Genomic DNA, 23,332 nt, shown 5'->3' with positions numbered 1-23,332 from the left:
GCCGGTTAGAGATGGGTGAACCAGTTCAGGGTTTTGGTTAACATAAGTTAAGAATCGGGTGAGGTATGAACCGGTTTCGGGTATGGTCGGGCTTTTGACCGGTTTTTCCGGGTTTTTATCGGATTTTGGCGGGGTCGGGTAGGTGGAACCGTTCTAGTGGGTACGAGTCGTTTACGGGTCCGTGTACGGTTATGGGGACAAATAAAAACCTAGCCCATACCCACAGATCAGGTAGAACCAGGCCCGGTTCCAGATATTTAGTTCAGATAATACACCAGTATATGAAGTTTATGTAAATCAGGTTTTTAAATCTATTACTCACAATGGCTAAAAGTTAGTTTGTATTTAATATTTCACAGTACACTTGTAGTTTAGTAGTTGGATCTATTTCTCGCATTGAGGATGCTAATTAACAACGTTGATCCTACATAGATTGGAAGCTCAAATAAAAAAAAAGTATTTTTTAACAGTAAAATTCCACTTTTATGTTAGATTTACAAGGATTTAAATCAATAAACTCATATTTATAAAATGATTTGGGTTGCTTTTGTAATGGGCTTAGTAGTTTATGTGTCTTATTTAGTCGAGTAGAATAATGGGCTTAGCCCACGTGATGTTTGAGTCAGAATGCTAGTCCGCATGTTAGTCAAGTTATTTCAGTTATTTACTTTTAAGTTAGGGTTTGATAGAGTCCACATGATTGTCCTGGTTTGTAGGAGATCATGGTCTAGTTAGTGGTGAACGTTTAGAGTCTGTTTCTTTGTTTCAGCTATTTATAGCTGTTGTGTTTTATTAATAGAGGCACCAGAAAATTCATCATCATCATCATCATCATCATCATCATCATCATCATCATCATCGTACTCAGTATATCCCACCAATAGCAAAGTTATAGTAGGGTCTGAGGAGGGTAAGATGTAGACAGCCTTACCTCTACCCCATAAGGATAGAGAGGCTGCTTCCGGTGAGACCCCCGGCTCGATAGTAGTTTTGCATCAAGCCTTGGACATAAGGCACATAGCACTCAATCATCGGGACACCGGCTGATCGGTGCATGTACCCTTGTCTTTCGGCTATCAACGCCACTACATGATGCCTGATTAACCGTCCGTCACTTTTAACGTTATTTTCACGAGATTAGTAAAATAACGTCAAAATTAGGCACCAGAAAATTGCGAGAGCATATTGTGATACCATCTTACAAGTGGTATCAGAGCGTAATACTGGGAGAGAATTGAGAGACAAGAGCATTTGTTTCCATGGCTGAAGAAAGAGCAGGATTTCAAGCCCCTAGCGTACCGAAGTTCGACGGGGACTATGATCATTGGAGTATGGTAATGAAGACGTTGCTGAGATCGAAGGAGTACTGGTCGGTGATTGAACCTGGGTTCACAAAACCTGGTGAAGGAGAACAAATCACCGCCGCTTAGCGAACCAGCCTCAAGGCGATGCGACTAAAAGATTTGAAAGCCAAGAACTACTTGTTTCAATCAATTGACAAGCAGATTCTGAAAACAATGACCAAGAAGGAGACGTCGAAATAGATATTGGACGCCATGAAGGGAAAATACCAAGGTAATTCCAGGGTAAAAAGGGCGCAACTTCAGAGGTTGCGCAGGGAATTTGAGACCCTTGAAATGAGGGAAGGAGAAGGAATCACCGATTACTTTGGTCGTGTCATGACGGTTGCTAATGACATGCGGAATTTCGGTGAAGACATGCCCGATGTGAAGATAGTGGAGAAAATTCTCAGATCTCTTACTGAGAATTACAATTTTGTGGTGTGCTCCATCGAAGAGTCGAAAGACATTGATGATCTTTCAGTAGATGAACTACAAAGCTCCCTCCTTGTCCATGAACAGAAGCTATCTCGAAAACCCTCTAATGATCAAGTGTTGAAAGCCGAGCTTGATTCATCGGGTGGACGGGGACGTGGAAGGGGCTCTTTTAATCGAGGTCGAGGACATGGTCGCGGGAGATCAAGACCAGACTTTGACAAGTCACTCATCGATTGCTATCGTTGCCACCAGTTGGGCCATTTTGCATATGAGCGTAACCAAGGAGACAAGTCAGTCAACTACACCGAGTTTGATGAAGGGGATGATCTATTGTTAATGACACACGCTGTGATACATGAAGGACAACCAACATGAATTTGGTTTCTTGATTCCGCATGTTCCAATCACATGACTGGAATTAAAGATTGGTTTGTGAATCTTGATGAAAGCTTTTCACACACCGTGAAGCTTGGGAATGATCTTCGATTGTTGGTAAAGGGGATAGGCGATGTAAGGTTGGAGGTCAATGGCATAACTTAAGTAATTACAAAAGTGTATTACGTTCCCGAACTCACTTCAAGTCTCATCAGCATAGGGCAGCTGCAGGAGAAGAATGTAACTGTGGTGATAAAACAAGGAGAGTGCAAAATATATCACCCAAAAAGAGGGCTGATAGTCACATCAAGAATGACAAAAAATAGGATGTTCCTTATAAGAGCACCCATGAAGCCAGTAGAAGCCCGATGTTTTAAGACTTAAAAGGAATGTCAAGACCAGTTGTGGCACCGACGGTTGGGCCATGTAAACCACAAAAGTTTGAGAACAATGCATTTCAATCACATGGTAGAAGGTTACCCAAAGAAGCAGAATCAAGTAAGCCTTGTAAAGTGTGTAATCTGGGAAAACAAATAAGAGAGAATATTCCAAAGAGGAGCTTATGGAGGGAAACTAACAAGCTAGAACTCATCCACACGGATCTGTGTGGACCCATAAACCCAACATCCCCAAGTGGGAAAAGGTACGTAATGGTTCTCATTGATGATTTATCACGAAAAGGCTGGGTTTGTTTCCTTGAAAAGAAAAGTGAAAGTTTGGAATATTTTAAAAGATTCAAGGTCATGGTTGAGAAAGAAACCGGGTTAAACATAAAGTGTTTAAGAAGTGATCGTGGGCGGAATTCACATCAAAATTATTCAATGATTTTTGTGAAACACATGGGATCAAGAGACAACTTACGACTGCCTACACTCCACAACAGAATGGAGTGGCAGAGCGTCGTAATAGAACCTTGATGGACATGGTGAGTTGTTTGTTGATAGAAAAGACGATGGCTGCCACATATTGAACAGATGTGCAACAACTTTTGTTATAAACAGGGTTCCTGAAGAAAGATGATCAGGAAATAAACCTAGTGTAGAGCATGTTCGTATATTTGGGTGCATTGGGTATGTATTAATTCCATCCCAACTAAGAACTAAGTTAGATAACAAAAGCATAAAGTGTGTCTTCTTAGGGATTAGTAAGGAATCTAAAGCATACAGAATGTATGACCCCATTCAAAAGAAACTGATTATAAGTAAAAATGTGAAGTTTGTTGAAAATGAGTGTTGGGAATGGGATAATGAAGTGACTAGTCAAAGGGAATTGTCTATTCCTGAAAATGATGTGTTAGATGATGAAGAGAGAGAAGTTGGGGAATCTCAAAGTGATGTGACTAGTCATACATTGGATCCTAATTCTAATGTTGGTCAAGAAAGTAACTCTGAAGCTACAAATGGTGTAGGGGAAGTCTCAAATCCCTTAAATGACCCTTAACACAACACTCATCATGAAAGAAATACACCTCAAAGAGAAAGGGCAGAATCGTCCAGAAGAAATGTGAAGACTCCAAGTTGGATGTCAGATTATGTAAGTGGGGAAGGATTTTTTGAAGATGAAGCTGATTTTACCATGTTCAGTACAGTTAATGATCCTTCAACTTTTGAAGAGGCTGTTAAAGAAAAGAAGTGGGTTGATGCAATGGAAAATGAGATCCAGTCAATTATGAAAAATAATACATGGGAGCTTGTTGAACTTCCTGAAGGTGCAAAACCAATTGGTGTCAAGTGGCTATACAAAACAAAGTTGAACGAGAAAGGAGAGGTAGATAAATATAAAGCTAGATTAGTGGTCAAGGGGTACGCTCAAAGAAAGGGCATAGATTATGACGAGATTTATGCTCCGGTTGCACGTTGGGATACGGTTAGAAGTATTTTAGCCATGGCGGCCAAAAGAAAATGGATCATCTATCAATTGGATGTAAAGTGTGCATTTTTAAATGGAGATCTAAAAGAAACTGTGTTCGTTGCACAACCACAGGGGTTTATCAAGAAAGGTGAAGAGTACAAAGTATGCAAACTGAAAAAGGCATTGTACGACTTGAAACAAGTGCCCCGGGCTTGATTCAATCGGATTGAAGGTTATTTTCTGAAGGTAGCTAGGTTTTGTTAAAAGCTATTACGACCATACCTTATTCATCAAGAAGCTAGCGGAAGATGTAGTGATTGTCAGCCTCTATGTTGATGATCTAATTTATGCTGGAAGTAATGAAAGACTGTGTGAAGAATTTAAAAACTCCATGATGCAGGAATTTGAAATGACAGATTTGGGAAAAATGAAGTATTTTCTTGGAGTTGAAGTGAATCAAGGGAAAGATGGCATAAGTGTGTGTCAAAAGAATTATGGCAAGGATGTACTCTAACGATTCCACATGTGGGAAAGTAATGGAGTAAAGAATCCTATTGTGCCTAGAACTGATGTCACCAAGGCAGGAGTGGGAAGAAAAGTAAATGAGATGGAGTATAAAAGCTTGGTGGGAAGTTTAATGTATCTCACTGTTACAAGGCCCGATTTAATGTATTTAGTGAGCTTTAGTTCCAGGTTTATGTTCGACCCTCATGAAGAACATCTGTTGGTAGCGAAGAGAATTCTAAGGTACTTGAAAGAAACTTATAATTTTGGGTTGTATTATGATGGCTCGAAGGGGGGTGGATTGTATGTGTTCACGAGTGATTATGCAAGAGATGTTGAGGACAGAAGATGCACTTCTGGTTATGCTTGTATCATGAGTCGTGCAGCCATATGTTGGAGCTCCAAGAAGCAAGACATTGTCACCCTCTCATCAACAGAAGCAGAATATGTGGCTGCTACTATATGTGTTTGTCATTGTATGTGGTTAAAGGGGTTGCTGTAAGAGTTAAGTGGCACATCTATTGACACTATTGACATACAATGTGATAATAGTTCTACTATCAAGCTGTCGAAAAATCCTGTGATGCATAGACAAACTAAGCACATTGATGTGCGATTTCACTACCTGAGGGACTTGGTGAATGAAGGAAAAGTGCAGCTGAAGTTTTGTTCCACTTCGAATCAAATTGCCAACATAATGACAAAGCCAGTCAAACTTGAAGTAATTGAGAAAATGAGAAAGCTGCTGGGGGTTCGTGAGATTGATGTGTAAACTGAAGTGTGAGCCCACCTTCAGTTTAGGAAAGGATTTGTAATGGACTTAGTAGTTTATGTGTCTTATTTAGTCCGGTAGAATAATGGGCTTAGCCCACGTGATGCTTGAGTCAGAATGCTAGTCCGCATGTTAGTCAAGTTATTTTCAGTTATTTACTTTTGAGTTAGGGTTTGATAGAGTCCACATGATTGTCCTGGTTTGTAAGAGATCATGGTCTAGTTAGTGGTGAACGTTTGGAGATTGTTTCTTTATTTCAGTTATTTATAGCTGCTTTGTTTTATTAATAGAGGCACCAGAAAATTGCGAGAGCATATTGTGATACCATCTTACAGCTTTCTTATATTATAATTCTAAATTTGGGGAAATTATCAAAATCTCCTAATTCAAAACTAAAAAAAACATATACATTCTATAATTTACATTATTTTACAATTAAATGGAATAATTAAATACTACTAAAAATTAGAAAAAGGTCTTGAATTCGAAATCAGAGCGATGCGGTTATACAATTGGGATTGAGGGTTGGGGCAAACAACGCTCCTATGATGTTTTGTCGTATGATCCGATTCATTGAGGTGTTTTCGTCCATCCTCAAATTTCTGTACACAAGTAGGGTCATTTTTCTAACCCTGTTATGTGTCTTGAAATTTTAGTTATTGAATACACTCCATATAATGTATCATAAACTCAAAGATTAAGTAGCCCCATAATTATCAGGAAAGAAATACAAAACAAAGGACAAATCTAAAGAAACATAAGTCATTTATTTATTTTTACCAAATGGAAGATATCCTTAACACCAAACTTTATTTCATAGGCATACACATTTTGAAAACAAAAATTAGAATTTTTGTATAAAATCAATTATGTGCTTGCTGATCTCATCAGGCTTCTCTTGATTGATAAAGTGGGCTGCACCTTCCATCACTACAACTTCTTCCAACAATGGAACATCCTTCTTAAACTCACCACTCTTGATGTAGTTCGGGGTATCGAGCATATAATAGGCAAGATCCAGCTCTCCAGTGACAAATTTTGTTGGCACCGTAACCTTTGCACCTCTCCATGCTGAAGTATGTTCCCAGCTCCTGCCATCATGTAACCAAAACCAAATATAAGGATCATTTCCTTTACACGTACATACATGTTTGTGATTTTAGTGTTATCAACACATTTTGGGTGGTCGAGGTTTACTTAAACCAAAGGGAAATAAGAATAAATATGGACATGAATTAGAAAGTGCGGAGTATACACTATTAAATCTATTATTATAATTTCATACATTAGTAGGCTCAGATGCTTAAAGGGAAAAAGTTATTGTTAGTGAGAAGTAACTTGGAGTAGTGATAACTAAGCATAGGTGGTAACTTGGTATCATTAGTAGTTGAATTACTATTGATAGAGATTTTACTCATGGCCATCCTATATATGAAACTATCAACTGTCGCTAGTCATAACTGCTACGAAATATCAAGTTAAGCTTCCTGATGGTGCGTCCCCTATGTATTTCATCTACTTTTAGTACATATTTTCATAACAAAATTACTTTATGATTTATTTGATAGAAAGTAACATCAGAGATTAAAGTTTTGAAATACTATCAAACTCTTTTAATTCGTAACCGTCACGATTCAAAGAGTTAACCAGACCCATAATCCCCAACTTTACATATAATTTGTATTATTACTTACAAATGAAAAGCTCGGTAATAGTTGAGTCCACCGGTAATTCCACCCGCCTTTTTGTGTTGGCTAGCAAAGTATTCAATATCTTCTTCTGACAACCAAGGTGGTAAGGTTTCTGGAAGCGGTGAATATAGAAATCCTTTACCTTTAGGGAGATAAAGTGGTCCTGGATCTCGTAATGTCAAGAACTTTTTCATTAAAGTCTCATAACTCATTTTGATTTCTGCTATCTCACTTTCAATATCACCCGGTTTCTACAAACATAAATACACAACATTAATCACAAGAACCAAACTTTCTACAAACATAAGTACACAACATTAATCACAAGAACCAAACTTTAAAGATTGAACAACACATAACGTTAAAAGAGTTTCTTTTTCTTCTGCTACTACCACAACCACAACCACAACCACCACCACCACCACCACCACCATCACCATCACCACTCCTACTACTGTTATCTGGTTTATTATTTAATTTCCTTTGTTAGTCATTACTCTATATATCCATGGTTGGATTATTAGGAACTTATTCACTTTTTATAATATTTATTACTCGTTTAGCTTTATAACTATCATTTTCCATTATAAATTTATAATCTTTCTCGAGTTGAGCTACCGTTATATAAAATGTTGTTCACCAAAATATAAGGGGAATGTTAAAATGTAGCAAAATAATAACCAAGTTATTGATACCTGAAATCTGCACACGTAGTAATCATCTCCATACTCGCGTCTTAGCAACTCGGCCAGGTCTCCCTTTGGGTTCCAAGGGAAAAACACCACACTGAGGTTAACCAAAGCTTTGACTCTATCGGGCCGAAACATGCACAAGTGCCAAGCAATAATCGCGCCCCAATCATGACCCACAACATAAACCTTTTCACCTTCTTTTGTGATGGCATCAAGTAGCCCAATCAGGTCACCCGCCACATGAGGAATGGTGAACTTGGTGTGGTCGTTAACCGGTGCACCCGTAGTCTGACCATAGCCGCGAAGGTCTGGTGCCACGGCTCGGTAACCATGGTCCGCGAAATACACAATTTGGTGGCGCCAGGAGTACCAGAGCTCGGGGAATCCGTGAAGGAACAAGACTAATGGACCTTGACCCTTTTCGGCTACGTGCATGTTTAGCCCATTGACATGTATGAACTTGTGTTGTATGCCCTCCATTTTGTGTTTGAGTATACCGTGATTCAGGTCAGGCTTTATATGGTGCTTGAGTGAATGCTTACACGTAAATCTATCAATCAATAATATGTAAAGCGATAGAATAACGCACGTTTTTTTATGTTAGCAAATCTAGTGGTGCTCCCAGCCAGGTTAGCTTATCCACTATATCCTATTAATTATTTATTACCTAACAAGGTTCAAAAAGGATCCAATGATGTTACAAGTTTCAAACAACTTTAAATCACATTAAATTGAAAACCCAAATTATAATCAAGACGTACTCAACTTAGTCACGCAAATAAGCAATTAAATATTAAACATCTTAGCACGAACTTTCGCGTTTTAGTTTTCAAGTTAAAATGAAAATGGAAATAAAAATACAAATGCCATAAGTCGACAAAAAATCAAAATCAGAAATCCAACCATCAAACGTGTTGTCTGTAGTACAAAGGTAAAATGCAATGACCAAGAATTCTAGGGTCGACCGTTAAGATTATGGGTTGGAGCCAAGTATTTTGGTGAATAAATATTCAAATAGATGAATTCCCATAAATCCTGGGTTTGAGTCGAAAGAATACAAAAAATTGCCTTCTAAAAATAGATGAATTTTAGTTTGATAGTCACTCGGTAAAGTTTGGTATTAGAATTTTAGGTTTTTAGTTTTTAAGTTACTTCAATTAGGTCATGTGGTGAGGTCGTAGATCATGTCAGAAGCTACCTCATTTCAATATATTTTCTATACAAGATAAAAAAAATGTGGACCATAGTTCTACATATACAACAGGACGTGAAAACCGCCCCCTCATTGCTACTCTTTTTTATATAAAACAGTTAAAATAAATAAAAATATAATTATAGTTATGAAAGGTACAACAAAAAATATAATATACAACAAAATAATAATAATAATAATAATAATAATAATAATAATAATAATAATAACTAGACTCTCGTGTCGTGAAGTGTGACGATGTGATTCACTAAATCTAATAATCAAAGATTGTGTGTTTCTTGATTGCGTATATGTCATTAATTAATACTTTTTTGTTGTCGCTAACTTCTAACATAGTTCTCGCCCTCGATCTTCTAATATCATGTTATGTTGAATTAAGCACACTTTTCTTCTATTTTAATATAAACTAGTATCAAGCCTCTCGTGTTGCGGTGGGGGCGTAGAATCATGAAAAAGTAATGTTAAATCGTTTTATTCAAGCTGTGTTTTGACAGGAGTAGACTCGTGCTTTGCATCAAGACTGTTAAACCTAACGAAAATTAAATGTAAAACGTTCAATCACGCACGTCCGTTGTGGCGTGTTTACCCGCAAATATTAAACTGAAATGTGAATAATAGGAAAAGAAAAACTAAAAGATTTGTGTTTTATATATGTGAAGTAAGGGTACAACTCCTTAAGCTAAGGGTACAACCCTTAATGCTCAAGAAAGTTGAAAATTAATATATATAACTAGTATTTCGACGCGGGGGTTGTGAAACCATAGACTCTATCGAGACCCAAAAGTCAGATCGAATCTTCTCAATTTTGATCATCACCGCTTTCTCGATTAGGAACATTTTGATCATCACCGCTTTCTCGATTGGGAACATCATAGCACTGAAAAATGAAAGTAATTCGATGTTCAACGGTGAAAAAGAAAGGCGAAGATCTCCGTTACGGTTGCAACACATGTTACCATTCCAAATAACGGAGCTTCATAGCGAAACAAAATGTACAAACAATAGCAGACTAATAATAACCACTAAAGTACAACCAAGCTTCCATATAATACAAAGAAATAAAGCTCATAAGAATGGAGCAGCAACGAACCGACATCAAATGTGCTTAGATCGGTTTCAAACCACATAAACATCCAAAAACCGCCACAAAAATGAATACAGTCTCATCATTTCAACTCGTATCCAAAGCATCGCATCAAAGATATAAAAACAATCAATCTATCTGAAGAGGTTCAGACCTCCGACAATCATCATAACCTTAAAACCCATTGATGCAAATCCGCGATATTTGTATCATCATAGCACAAAGAAAAATGAGTCGACAACTTTAGATGAAGCCAAGTTCGTCAACATAGCCTTTATAACAACGAATCCGATCACAATCATGAACATCATTGAAACCATAAACACCGAAAAACCGCCACTACAATGAGAATAATCCAATCTGGGTGTTTCTTTCTAGCTATCTTTCTTGACATTTGAGACATAACTTGGGTTTGGTCCATGGTGGTTACTGCTGCTTGTAGCAAAAAAAAAACACATAAATCTTGATAAGGTACTCACTGACAGTTTGCTTGTTTAACATAACTCAAAACAAAAGGCCATATAAAACTACAAACACTAACCATCTTATTATTTTGATTCAAGAAAGTTGCTTTCCATTACCTGCAAATCCAAAAGAGAATATTTGAAGGTGCGTGACCACCAAAATCGTGTCCGTAACCGTGCAAAGCAAATCGACAGCAAGTTCATAAACCTTACAAATGTCTATCTTCTAAATATCAACAAACAATCGAAGAAAAAAGGGCGAAACTAAGGACACCAATGACCATCCCAATCAACCGCTTACCCGAGACCACTAACGCCGTCAGTTAGGGTCTAAAATGGAACCCAAAGGCAGTAAAAAAAACCATCTTTGTTCCGCCACCTAGGCTTCCAAAACGGAAGCCGGCAACGACGACATCAAAAGAGATCGGAAGAGATGGAAGATAGAGAGAGAAACCTTTCAATTCCTGAAAATAATAATATACACGTGTTTGCCTGCATACGTGTGCCGTGCCGGAAAGGATATGTGGCAGACCACGTGTAACATGCTGAAGGCGAACAACTTTAGTAGCATCATGTACAACTATTTAAACGTCAATTACAACCAAAAAAGCAGAAAATACAACCAACAAAGCTCGTTTTTTATTAACTATGTTGTCTTTTAATATATACTAGTATTGCGACCCCCCGCGTTGCGAAGCTCGGATGATCTTGGTAATCGAGAGTCAATCCAATGTTTTCAATGATCATCGTGGCTTTGAAAAATGAGAAAAGTAATTCAAAGTTCGGTTTCAAATCATCATAATAGCACTAATGAATTCAAATAAATCAACGGTACAAAATGAAAGCTCAGTTCGAGTTATCTTAGATAACTTATCTAAGTGGTTAATTGAACAGTTTTTTAACATCTAAAGTGAACCAAGTGTATGTAACTTTTTGAACATCTAAAGTGAACCAAGTGTACATAACTGCATTTTCTTACTGGTGGGCTTCTAGCTACAACATTGCTTCTCACCAAATAACATCATCATCATCATATGCTACTAAAGCAAGATTACAAATATAATAGCATGTTAACTCAATATAAGAACATCAATCTTATAATAAGGCACATGTTAACGCAATATAATAGCATCAATTCAATTCATCATTCCCAAGCAAGTGGCAAGCATACACCGCCTTAAGATAATAGGAGTAGCATACAAATTGCAATTCAAACCACTAAATGGCAGCAATGGAACAAAACGAAACAACAAAAACACCTTGTGAACAAAAGGGTAATTGTATAAAAAAGTGGCACCACACCAGCGTCATATTTTCGAAACCCACATCAGTTACCAGGAGGATGAAGACGAAGAAGCAACTGTATTTAGGCTTCATCGACGGCGGCGTCGCCTGGAATGTAAAGTTATGAACACGCGGAGTAGCCTGGAATGAATAGAAAGGGTACAACAACATTTGCAGGATATACAACCCATGCACAAAATCAAAGAAACAGTAAAACTCTGTGTGAAGAGAAACTTCATATTTAATATATATAATAATAATTAGTATTGCTTTAGTTTTGATTAGTTGGATCACAATGGTAGGAACCACTAACACTCAATGGAAAGTGATCGTAGTGAAGACAATTGTTTATTAATTATTGATGATATTAATTTTTTAGTTATTGATGAATGAAGTTTTGACATTTTCTTTAATTATTTATGTTGATTAGCTCTGTCGCTTTAACAGAAAACAGAATTAATTTAAATGTGACACAACCTAAGTCAACTAGCTAGATTTATTTAGAAGTTGACACATTAATAGAAAGTAAAGACAAGATATGAATGTTGAAACTAGCGACCTTATTCATACATTTTTTTTATTCTGATACGCATTCTAAGACCTTTGGCTATTTAGTTCTTAGTTTGTGGAGAAAACATTATGCTCTCGGTCTCCCTGTTGGTTTTCAAGTTTTGGGCCTGCTTAGGCGACATTTGGTACGCGTTAGTGATCACATCAAGAGGCATGGCTAGGAACACTGACGTGTACCCTGCTATCGGGCTTTTCATTGGAGATTTGTTGGTCTTGAACGCACCCACTCGAACCCATTTTCACCAGCTCGAGCTGTTAACACGAAAAACTGTGGAACTACGTACAACAATGTCACACGTGCTCACTTTCTGGTCAAACACGGATTCACCTTAATTCGACACGGTCTCAATCTGAGTATCACCACTGAGCACATACAAATGGTGTGGCTGTTGGTTGACCATTGTGACGACAGTAACACATTATGTACAGCAAGTCAACCATGTAATTAAGAAATTAAATGGGAATTAAGAACCACATATATAATGTTGGAAAAATTGAATAATGTGAATGAAAATTTATTAAATTATTAATATTAAATTTTTTATGTCACTTGTTTGATTTATTAGAATTTATATTAATATTGAATTCTTATTTAATTCTTCATACGGTGAAAAACTCTTGAGTAAAGCTCTTTATGAATTTGATTGGTTTTTATTAGATTTTATGTCCCTAATTGAATTTCAAATTAAGAGACATTTTTCATTATCCATAACTCTTATACATAGTGGCTATGTGTCTCATTTTTAGAATGCTAAAAAAAGTAGTAGCTTGAAAATACAAGAAAAAAATATATGCATACATGAAGAGTTCTAGGTAAGAAGAAAGTTTTGAACACCCATATGTGAAGAACCCATAAAGATGAGTTTCTTTATTCAATTTCTACCTTTCATTCCTTTTATGTTTTCCACAAGTTCTAACACTAAATTTACCTGATGTAACCTCGGGCGCGTGGACATCTCTGGCAGTACAAACTGCTTCGGCTGTTGTACCCTGGGGGACAGACGCGCTGGCTTATGTGGAGGCGCCGAAACTGTTTTAAGGGAAGCGTGTTGAACACGTTCCTCAGCTACAACTGTCAACTTTTATTTTGTTCATTCTTGCAGTCAAAGAGACTACTAGTTGTTGCTGTTGTGATAAAAATTAAAAATTTTATTTTTAAGTTTTTGCCAGGGAGATTACAAAAATATGTTGCTAAATAAAAAGTTAAAGACTTTATCATATGAAGTTATTGAGTTGAATCATTTAACATGTTTGTTATGTTTTTCATTGTTTATTTTTATTTTGTATTACGGTATTTGTACTACTTATTTTCTCATGTTAATAACGAAAGTATTGTTATTATTTGTATTAATTTTAATATAAAAAGTGACCCATTATTTGTGCTACTTATTTTCTCATGTTAATAACTCAGAAGATGGTCTCTTGGATGTGCACTTTGATGTTGGAAGTGTTAGAGAATATTGTAGAAGACTATATTATTAGAGTTTTAGTATTATAGCGTTACTGTAATTAGGAGATTGTATTTGATTATGTTTCCTTGTATTTATCTACTTGTAACCCTATATATAGTTGATCAATAATACATTACACCTTACGGGGTTTTCATTATTCTACATGGTATCAGAGCCTTAGGGTTCTGGCCTGTTTCTTTTTCTTCTTCTTGTTCTTGTCCTGGCCTGGGGACTTTTGTACATATATAATATATTACTTTCTAGTTGGTGTTCTATCTCAGATTTACGCGCCTACGGGCCATAGTAAACGACACCGCTGCCACCGGTTTTCTTCCCATTCAATTCCGAGCAAGAACAGTTACCGTAGTTCTTAGTTTTCTACGGTTTACTCTTAGATTTCATGATCAAAAACTTAATTTTTTTTATTATATTTTTTTGGGTCAACTACGGTCTACTCTTAGTTTTATTTTAATATTTCTTTGATTTTTTTCTGTCTATTTTCTTTGTTTTGGTATGGCAATTCTTGCCTTCCTCTTTTTACGTAATTTGATTTGAAAAAAAAAAGAGTTCCAACCCTCATCTTCAATCTATCGATTGTTATTTAACTTGAAGTTTTGTGTTTTATTTTTGGTTTTACCAATTGAAAATTTTTATTTATATTTTATTTAGTTTTAGTTTTTTCTTTGGAAAAAAATTTTTTTTTTTATTTTCTTTTTTAATTTATTCTTCGGAATATATAATTTTTTTTCTTTGCCGTCAAGTCGTTGCTTCGGTCGGCTCAATCATAGCTCCTACCATCGCAGTCGAAGCTCATGTCATCATACTTAGCCGCCTGACCACGGTCATGCCACCAGTGATCTTCTTAGATCCTATAACCGATCGATTTCCTGCTCTACGTGACAGCCGATCATGTATCTACACAAGTTTAGCGCTCCAGTCTGAGCGTCCGATTTCCTACCGCTCTGACTGCAGGGAAATGTTAGAGAATATTGTAGAAGAATATATTATTAGAGTTTTAGTATTATAGCGTTACTGTAATTAGAAGATTGTATTTGATTATGTTTCCTTGTATTTATCTACTTGTAACCCTATATATAGTTGATCAATAATACACTACACCTTACAGGGTTTTCATTATTCTACAGGAAGACGTCAAAAGTCAATATTATAGAAGTCCCGAGTTCGAGCGCGTTTGGTTTTCTTCATTTGACTTAATTGTGTAAGTTTATAAACGTAACTTCAACGGTTGCATTTGCTTTTAGCATTCTAATTTGGATGACAATATATAGTTAACAAGCCCTTGAAACATTTGAGAGTAAGTATTTAATTAGTTGCTTCAAAATATATTATACTAGTTTTTATCTCTCGTATTACGGGAGTTGTGTTTAATATTCGTGTCTAATATTTATATATTTTTTGGATGTTAATTTTATTTATTGTAAGAAAGTTAATAATTTACTTAAGGTTTGATGATGAAAGGGTTTCACAAATAAATGAGATTTTATAACTCATTTAAAAGATATGAGTTTGTTGAGACCGATGACACGATTATTTTTTTTACTACAAAATCGTTTCTTAATATAATTAATATCTTTTTCTTAAAAAATTGGATATTAATTTTAGTATATCCCTATTTTATAGGATTTTCATATCAAATATTTGGTGAGATTAATTTTTAATATAATAAGATGTTATAACCCGTTTAAGGTTATTTGGATTTGTGAGTCACATACCCGTGAATTCAGGTAAAATGCATGAGAAATCTTCATTTACAAATAAAACAATTTGGTGGCTTGAGAAAATGTAAGAAGCAACCACAGAACTTTTAAATGTTTCGTTTATATACATTTAAGATTAAGATTCTTATAAGTTTTATAGTTTTTCTTTTCTTTTCTTTTCCTTTTTTCGTTTTCCTTTTATTTTACACACAACACGTATTGTAATTTATTTACATTCTCATATGTTGATTTATATTATTTATTTATAATATTTATATATTTTTTGAATTTTAATTTTGTTTATTGTAAGGAAATTAATAATATACTTAGGATTAGATGATAAAATGATTTCATAAATAAATGAGATGTTATACCGATTTAAAAGCTATCTGGGTTTAGTGAAACCCATGATCCGCTTATTTATTATTTTTACTATAAATTTGTTTTTTAATTATAAATATTATCTTTTTAAAAAATTGATATTAATTTTTAGTATATCTCTATTTTATTTCATATCAAATATTTGATAAGTTAATTTTTAATATAATGAGCTATCATAACCCGTTTAAGGGCTATCTGGATTTCGTGAGACACATACGCATTAATTCGGGTCAAATGCATGAGAAACTTTCATTTAAGAATAAAACAATCCGGTGACTTAAAAGAATTTAGAAAGCTTTTATTTATATATATCTAAGATTTAAGATTTAAGATAAGAACAATGTAAATCATAATATATCCTAATAATGTTGATATGATCTCTATCAACATGTTTAATTCCAAATTCTATATTGTTCCTATGGTCATCAATTATGATATTTAAAAACTCTAATTTGAAAACTTGTTTATGTAACAAACAATATTCCAAACACAAAGTAACGCGAAGATCTTAAAAAACGTAGTTAACGACTTAAAACACCCAAAGAACTCAAGAAACGCAAGTCACTTAGTTTTGACAAAATGGATGATATCATAACTATAAAATTGCGCTTTTTAAGCATAAACATTTGAAACCGAAATTAGAACTTTTGTATAAAGTCGATTATGTGTTTGTTGATTTCATCAGCCTTCTCTTGGTTGATGAAGTGGGCTCCACCTTTCATCACCACAACTTCTTCCAATAATGGAACATCCTTCTTAAAACCGCCGTTAATTATGTAGTCCTTGACACCCGGCATATTATAGACAGCGTCCATCTCTCCAGCCACAAATTTTGTCGGGACCATAACTTTAGCACCCTCAATGCTGAAGTCAGTTCCCGGATCCTGCGGTCATGTAATCAAAATCAAACACATAATGCCCAATTCTAGTATCGGTGCATGATATTAACGTTACAGCCGGGATAGGCTCAAGAATAAATATTGACTTGAGTTAGAAGGCGTGAACTTTGAAGTACACTTATTTCAAGCAGCACCCCCTTAGCCAGAGGGCAACACCATTGTTGGGGTCTGATAAAATTTCATGGAGTTGACCTTTAGTAGGAACGATTATTAATAGTAAGTCGATATTTTGATCATAAGTGGCAATTTTGATCAACAATTGGGAAGTTATTATTGATGAGTAGTAACTTGGTGTAGTTGTAACCGAGCATTGGTTGTAACTTGATCATCAATTGCAATTGAGTTATTTATGGTTGATAGAGGCTCAACTCATGATATTCCCACAAATATAACTATCCAATTATGGACAATTATAACTGTTAAACACTGGGTGATTTTGTTTTGGTAGATATATTCATAACCGATTATGCAGGTAGGTTCTTGTACTACTCTTTGAATGATCAGATTGAACTTTCAAAGTACCCCATAATATTTCAATATGATTATTTCCAACACGATTCTGAGTTCTTCAGCCCCTACGAAACCCTAAACTTGCATTTAATTTGTTACTTACAAATGAAGTGCTCGGTAATAGTTGATTCCATCGGTAAGTCCACCAGCTTTCTCATGTTGGCTAGCATAGTATTCAATGTCTTCTTCTGACAACCAATGTGGTAAGGTCACAGGGACACCTGGTGGCGAATGTAAAAATCCTTTACCTTTGGGGAAAAGAAGTGGTCCAGGATCTCGTACTGTCAAGAACTTTATCATAAAAGTTTGATAACTCATTTGAGCAAACTCAGATTCAATGTCACCCGGTTTCTACATTTATAAACACTTACCAATAGTCACAAGAAACCAAAGTTTACTTACTCAACAAATCATATGGACAACAATAAAAATAATAATTGATACCTAAAATCTGGTCATGTAGTGATTATCTCCATACTCGAGTCTTAGAAACTGAGCCAGTTCTCCATTTGGTTCTAGGGAAGAAACACTACGCTATGGTTAACCAAAGCCTTGACTCTATCAGGCCGAAACATACACAAGTACCAAGCAACAAGCGCACCCCAGTCATGACCCACAACAAAAACCTTTTTATCTTCGTTTGTGATGACATCAAGTAGCCCAATCAGGTCGCCCACCGCATGAGGAATGGTGAACTTGGTGTGGTCGTTGACCGGTGCACCAGTAGTCTGGACATACCCGCGAAGGTCTGGTGCAACTGCTCGGTAACCATGGTCCGCCAGATACACAATCTGGTGGCGCCAAGAGTACCAGAGCTCAGGGAATCCATGAATGAACAAGACTATTGGACCTTCACCCTTTTCGGCTACGTGCATGTTTAGCTCATTGACTTGTATGGTCTTGTGTTGTATCCCCTCCATCTTCTTGTTTCTGGGTAAAAAATTTGATCATTTTGCTCCGTGTGATCCACCTCAGGTTTTATGCATTACTTGAATAAAGATTATGCCTCCACATAGTACCATGAAAGAAGACAAAGGTAGCATTGGTTTATAGAAATATTGGGACGTGCAACCAAACAACACAACCCACATGACAAAAGGAAATTAAAAAGAAAAAGGAATCTTTTTTGATTCAAATGTCAATTTGATTAATTTAATCAGTTTTCTCTGTTTGATTTTACTCAAATCATCGTTTCTCAATTTCTTTTAATTGGAATTTGATTATGGGTTGTTTACGTAAATGAACTGGGTTGAACAATTTAAACAGAATCATGTCTAGCTATATGATTTCTTATCTAAGATCATCTTAGTTGAACTCATTGTTTGCTAAACCAGAACCTGCGGTGATTGCTTTTCTTTCCAACTGTTTCAAAACTAAAAAGTAATTCGTTTATGCAATTGTTTCACAAGCACATTACAAAAATCGCTTGACATCGTTTGTCCACTTAGATTAACATTAGGGTAAACAAACAAACAAAAAGTGTAATATTAACCACATGCTTTTCGTGATACGATACTTACTTACTCTAGCTAAATAGTTTAATTAGGTTTTTGAATAATATTATGTTAGACAAACGACTTTGTTTTGAATAAAATTAAAGCGTAACGTGGAAAATTTGGTTGATAAAAACATGCATGTGCAAGAGTGACTTGTGCTACAAATGGAGTTAGGATCATTTTTTTTAACATTCGGGGATTTATTAAGAAAACATCATGAAAATAAAAACCTTTTTATAAGATTATAGAAATATTCGTTTTGGTTTTTTATACTTTTAAATTTTAATAATTTCCATTACATGCAAGGACATGTGTTATCAATTATTGATGAACCTATCAATTAAAATTTTTTGGGTTGAAGTAAAATTACACGCATCACGCGTTTTTCTTCAAAAACATTTGTTTAAACAATGCCAAAGGATGCAATGTGTATCATCATATTGAAAATTTGATACAGAAAAAAACACTCGTTGCATTCTTGTTGATTGATATTTTTTAAATGTTAATTATTTTGTTGGATCTCCTCCATCTTCTTACTTTTTAATATAAAATTTGAACTATTTATTCACGTAATTCAGCTCAAGTTTTAATATTAATTAGTTTTCTTTTTCTTTTTAGAACGACCAACTTTAATTAAAAAAGAAGAGACTCGTAAGCAACTAGCCTCCAAGATACACCAATACATACAAGATGAACACCAAATTTCAACGTACAAAACTATTGATCAAAAAGGGAAAGAGCACCACACAACCCTAGAGATGTTCAAAACGGTTTGGGACTAGGAACCGGAACCGGTTCCTAACTGGTTCCTATATTCAAAACCCCATTTTAAACCGGTTCCAGGCTCGAACCTGTTAGGGAACCGAACCGGTTCTCCCACCCTCGGACCCCTAACCAATCTAACCGGTTCTTACCGGTTCCTAAACCGGTTCCTGTACTGTAACCGGTTCCAACCTGTTACAGTGTAAAAATTTTTTTTTTTTTTTCGTTTTTCGTTTGCGATTTGGATTCTAAACTACGATTCGTATTTGTATAACATGAAAAATAAAAAAAACAATTAACATAAAATTCATTTTATTTACTTTAAGAAGTTAAAAAAAAAAGGTTAAATGTTTTAAAATCTTCAAAAACAAACTAACAAAACATTAAACTTATAATATAAAGTTGTGACATATTATTTCTAGAAAAGCCTTCTTGTTCGTCGTAATTATTGAGCGGCGACTTCTTCCTCGGAATTACTTGTAGAAATGCCTTCTTGTTCGTCGTGCACTCGAACATCAAGTGGTGTTTCATCTTCGAGAGTGGTTACGTGTTGAATACGATCGATTGAGCCCAAGTGATCCTTTAAGCAAATGCACATCTTCACCGACTCCGAATTTAATCTTGTTCTTCTCACCGATATTACCCTGCCACTAAGAGAAAAAGTGGATTCCGAAGCTACCGTAGAAGCTTAGACGGTTAGTAAATCACGGGCCATGGTGGCAAGAATCGGAAACTCGGTTTCCTTTACCTTCCACCAAGCCAAAACATAAAAAGTGTGATATTCCTCTTCGGATAAACCGGTAGAGTAATCATTTGCACTATACCTTCCTAGTTCGCTTGAAGGGGTGTTACCCCTTTGTTTTTTAGCCGTTACGTTGCGAACGGTGTTCATAAGGCTAATCATGGGATCTCGTACTCTAGTAGCACTTGAACTTGATGAAGACCCCCCGGCATAGGCATGTGTATGTTTGACCCATATTTATTTAAATAAAAGTCATACATAAATTTAAAATTCAAGTTAAAATAATTTTTTGCCTCTGTTGAAAAGTTTGGGTCAACTTCATGCATATCTAAGGCTGAAAAAATTTCGTCTATCACACATTCAACCCCCGTAACATTTAACATTGGGTTTAAAGCGGCGGCGCAAGTAAAAACTGGTGGCAATTCAAGAAAGTATTTTTTTAATTTAAACTTCATTGGTAATATGATGTTTGAAAACATTGGACTTTTATTTTCAAATTCTTTAAGATTGTTAACCATTAAAAATAACTCCGAAAGAACCAAGGGACTTGTCGGATAATACGTTCCCGATAGTTTCGTAGTTGATGTTTTAAAAACTTCAAGAAAAGTCGATAAGTCATTGATAATTTCCCATTTCTCATTTGAAAAGGGGATTGCCAAATCATTCTCGGCAAGACTAGAATGAAACATTTGTAAAGTTTCTCTTTGTTCCAAAGCACTTTGAAACATTATGCAAGTGGAATTCCATCGATAAGCTACATCCCAATTAGCTCCCAAAGCTTTTCTTCCCGTATCTTTACAAAATTTTCTATATTCCATTTGTCTTTTTTTACTTTTCTTAAAAACTTCATGTATCATAAGTCTAAAATCGTTTATAACCGATGTAACCTCATCCGAAGCAAGTCCGTCTTGCACGATTAAATTAATGATATGTGCAACACACCTTGAGTGAAAAAATACACCATTGCAAATCGCCGTATATTTTAATTTTAATTTATCAACCGCCGATGTATTATTCGACGCGTTATCAAATGCCATTGAAAATATTTTATTTTCTAGTTTATAAGTTTTTATAACATAATCTAAAATTTCAAACAAATTATCTCCCGTATGTGGATACTCAAAGAGTTCGAAAGCAATGGTGCGTTTCATCATTTCCCACGATGACGGGTCTACCCAATGAGCGGTGACACAAAGATAAGATTCGGGTAGACCATGTGGAGCCGACCAAACATCACTAGTTAAGTTTATTCCCGTATTTATATTTTCAAAATATGCAATTAGTACCTCTTTGGCCTTCTTCCACAATTTTAAACAATAACGTTTCAGAGTATGACGACTTACGTGAGTGTATTGTGGTTGAAGCGTATCTCGAATCATGGCGGTTAAGCGAGGGTTGTCGAAGTGGCTAAACGGCAAAGCTTCTTGAATCACAAACTTCGCCATACGATCTTGAACTCGATCAATTTGGTATGTAATATTCCGCCTTCACTATCCATTTGCGTTTGTTGCGAATCGACGTTCTTTTTCAACGTCTTGCAATACGGTTTTTCGATGTGTTTCTTCAAATTTGAATTCGAAAGTGGGTTTAAATAAACCCCACAAAACTTGCACCGAGCCTTCAATGAATGGTCACTCAATTCAACCAAATCCCAATTGCACCAAATCTCTTGATTACGATTATGAGGTACAATACGAACGAAACTTGGTTCGGCGTTGGAACCTTGACCAACCGATGATTGTGAGGCAGCCATAACAACAAATATGAATATAGAAGAAGAGAAAACAAGAGATTAGAGAACTCAAAACGTTGTAATAGCGTTTTTTTGTATTTTTTTGCGTTCGGGTTTGCGTTTTGAGTGTTGTGATGAACCCATGACACCAAATACCTATTTATACTAGTAGTGGGGTGCTTGGGGGAGACAAAAAAACGGCTATTTTTGACCCCAACGGTCAAAAAACGGCCAAAAACGATTTCCAATATACTCGATCCAACGGCTAGAACCGGTTAGGAACCGGTTCCGGTTCGGTTCCGGTTAGGAACCGGTTCTACCCGCCCCCACTCAGAAATGCAAGAACCGGTCACGGATCATCGGGTTGAATCAGATAGGGTCCGGTTCCTACAAAAAACGGGTAGGAACCGGTTCGGTTCCAGGAACTGGTTTTTTTGATCATCTCTACACAACCCAATTGAACCCAACTATTTTGCCCTTATTAATTCTTTACCCAAAGGAATGAGAGTCACCTTAATGCCTTCTTTGAGCCTATTTCTCGGGTGTTGTTGAAAATGCATTCATTCCTCATCTTCTATATGCACCAATACGTCGTGTGAACAACTGATTGGATTACAGGTTTTTTTTTCCTTTATGCTTGGTTAAGTTGATCTTCAAAAGGTTGGTGGGATCTCACACCAAACACTAATAAAATGCCATATTACCAATGTGATATAGCACGAAATTAGGATATGGTAGACTGACCCTAAGGCATCCTCACATAATGAGCACCATTTCGTCTCTTCAAGGCACTCCTTATGAAAGGAACATTCGTAGTGGCAATCCTTCCCATCTCTGCCTTCTAAACAAATAAATTGACTTTTAACGACACCCATATATTTCAATCCACAACAAAAACCATAATCGTCAAACCTTCTTTTTGAAAAGCTATCCTGCAAGATTCTACAGCATAATCACCATTTCTGTCTAGACTCTAGACTCTAAGCCCCATTTATCCATACCTGGTCCCAATACCATTTCCGGTAGTACAATCCAATATATCCCACAGCTCTTGTAACTCCACGGATGTGCTCATTTAGTCAGTTCTCTCTCCCACGACCAGCTCCATCCGTTTATGGATAAACCCAAATCAGTTTTAGGACTTTATCCCATATGTGGCACTTATATTGTCTTTCAATATGAATAATGATGGGAATTTCCAGCAAAGTGGCCGGTGTGTCTTCTGTCCACATATCCAACCAAAATAGTGTGTTTTTTTCCCATTACCAATCTTACTTTTCATCACCAAATTTAACGGTACATTGTGGTCAAAAAAGAGCCCCTCAATTCTTGCAATATTGTTCCATACACCGGTTATAACAGA

At 35.9% G+C, this 23,332-nt stretch overlaps 2 protein-coding genes and 2 pseudogenes across 2 annotated transcripts in view; 1 reads left to right on the top strand and 3 right to left on the bottom strand.

The window, feature by feature from the left end:
* Positions 1 to 4,527: 4,527 nt before the first annotated feature.
* LOC143605939 (secreted RxLR effector protein 161 pseudogene) lies at positions 4,528 to 5,280 on the top strand (annotated as a pseudogene).
* Positions 5,281 to 6,067: 787 nt separating this feature from the next.
* LOC143606521 (epoxide hydrolase 2-like) lies at positions 6,068 to 8,378 on the bottom strand. The gene is made up of 3 exons (XM_077082273.1): positions 7,667 to 8,378; positions 6,975 to 7,222; positions 6,068 to 6,371 (listed from the first exon to the last, which is right to left on the bottom strand). The coding sequence occupies exons 1-3, from the start codon at positions 8,141 to 8,143 to the stop codon at positions 6,125 to 6,127; spliced, it is 972 nt and encodes a 323-aa protein (XP_076938388.1). The 5' UTR covers positions 8,144 to 8,378; the 3' UTR covers positions 6,068 to 6,124.
* Positions 8,379 to 12,224: 3,846 nt separating this feature from the next.
* Positions 12,225 to 23,332, bottom strand: part of LOC143606500 (11S globulin seed storage protein 2-like) — a 36,539-nt gene continuing 25,431 nt past the window's right edge. The window contains exon 5 of the mRNA XM_077082258.1: positions 12,225 to 12,267. The gene's annotated coding sequence lies outside the window, so the exon portion shown is untranslated. The remainder of the gene's footprint in view (positions 12,268 to 23,332) is intronic.
* Positions 16,467 to 18,176, bottom strand: LOC143606543 (epoxide hydrolase 1-like; annotated as a pseudogene).

The sequence above is a fragment of the Bidens hawaiensis genome, unplaced genomic scaffold, assembly GCF_021521415.1.
Source record: "Bidens hawaiensis isolate Kalapana, Puna unplaced genomic scaffold, B.hawaiensis_p1.1 tig00002123_1, whole genome shotgun sequence".
NCBI classification, from domain to species: Eukaryota; Viridiplantae; Streptophyta; class Magnoliopsida; order Asterales; family Asteraceae; genus Bidens; species Bidens hawaiensis.
This window is presented reverse-complemented; position numbering and strand designations above follow the sequence as displayed.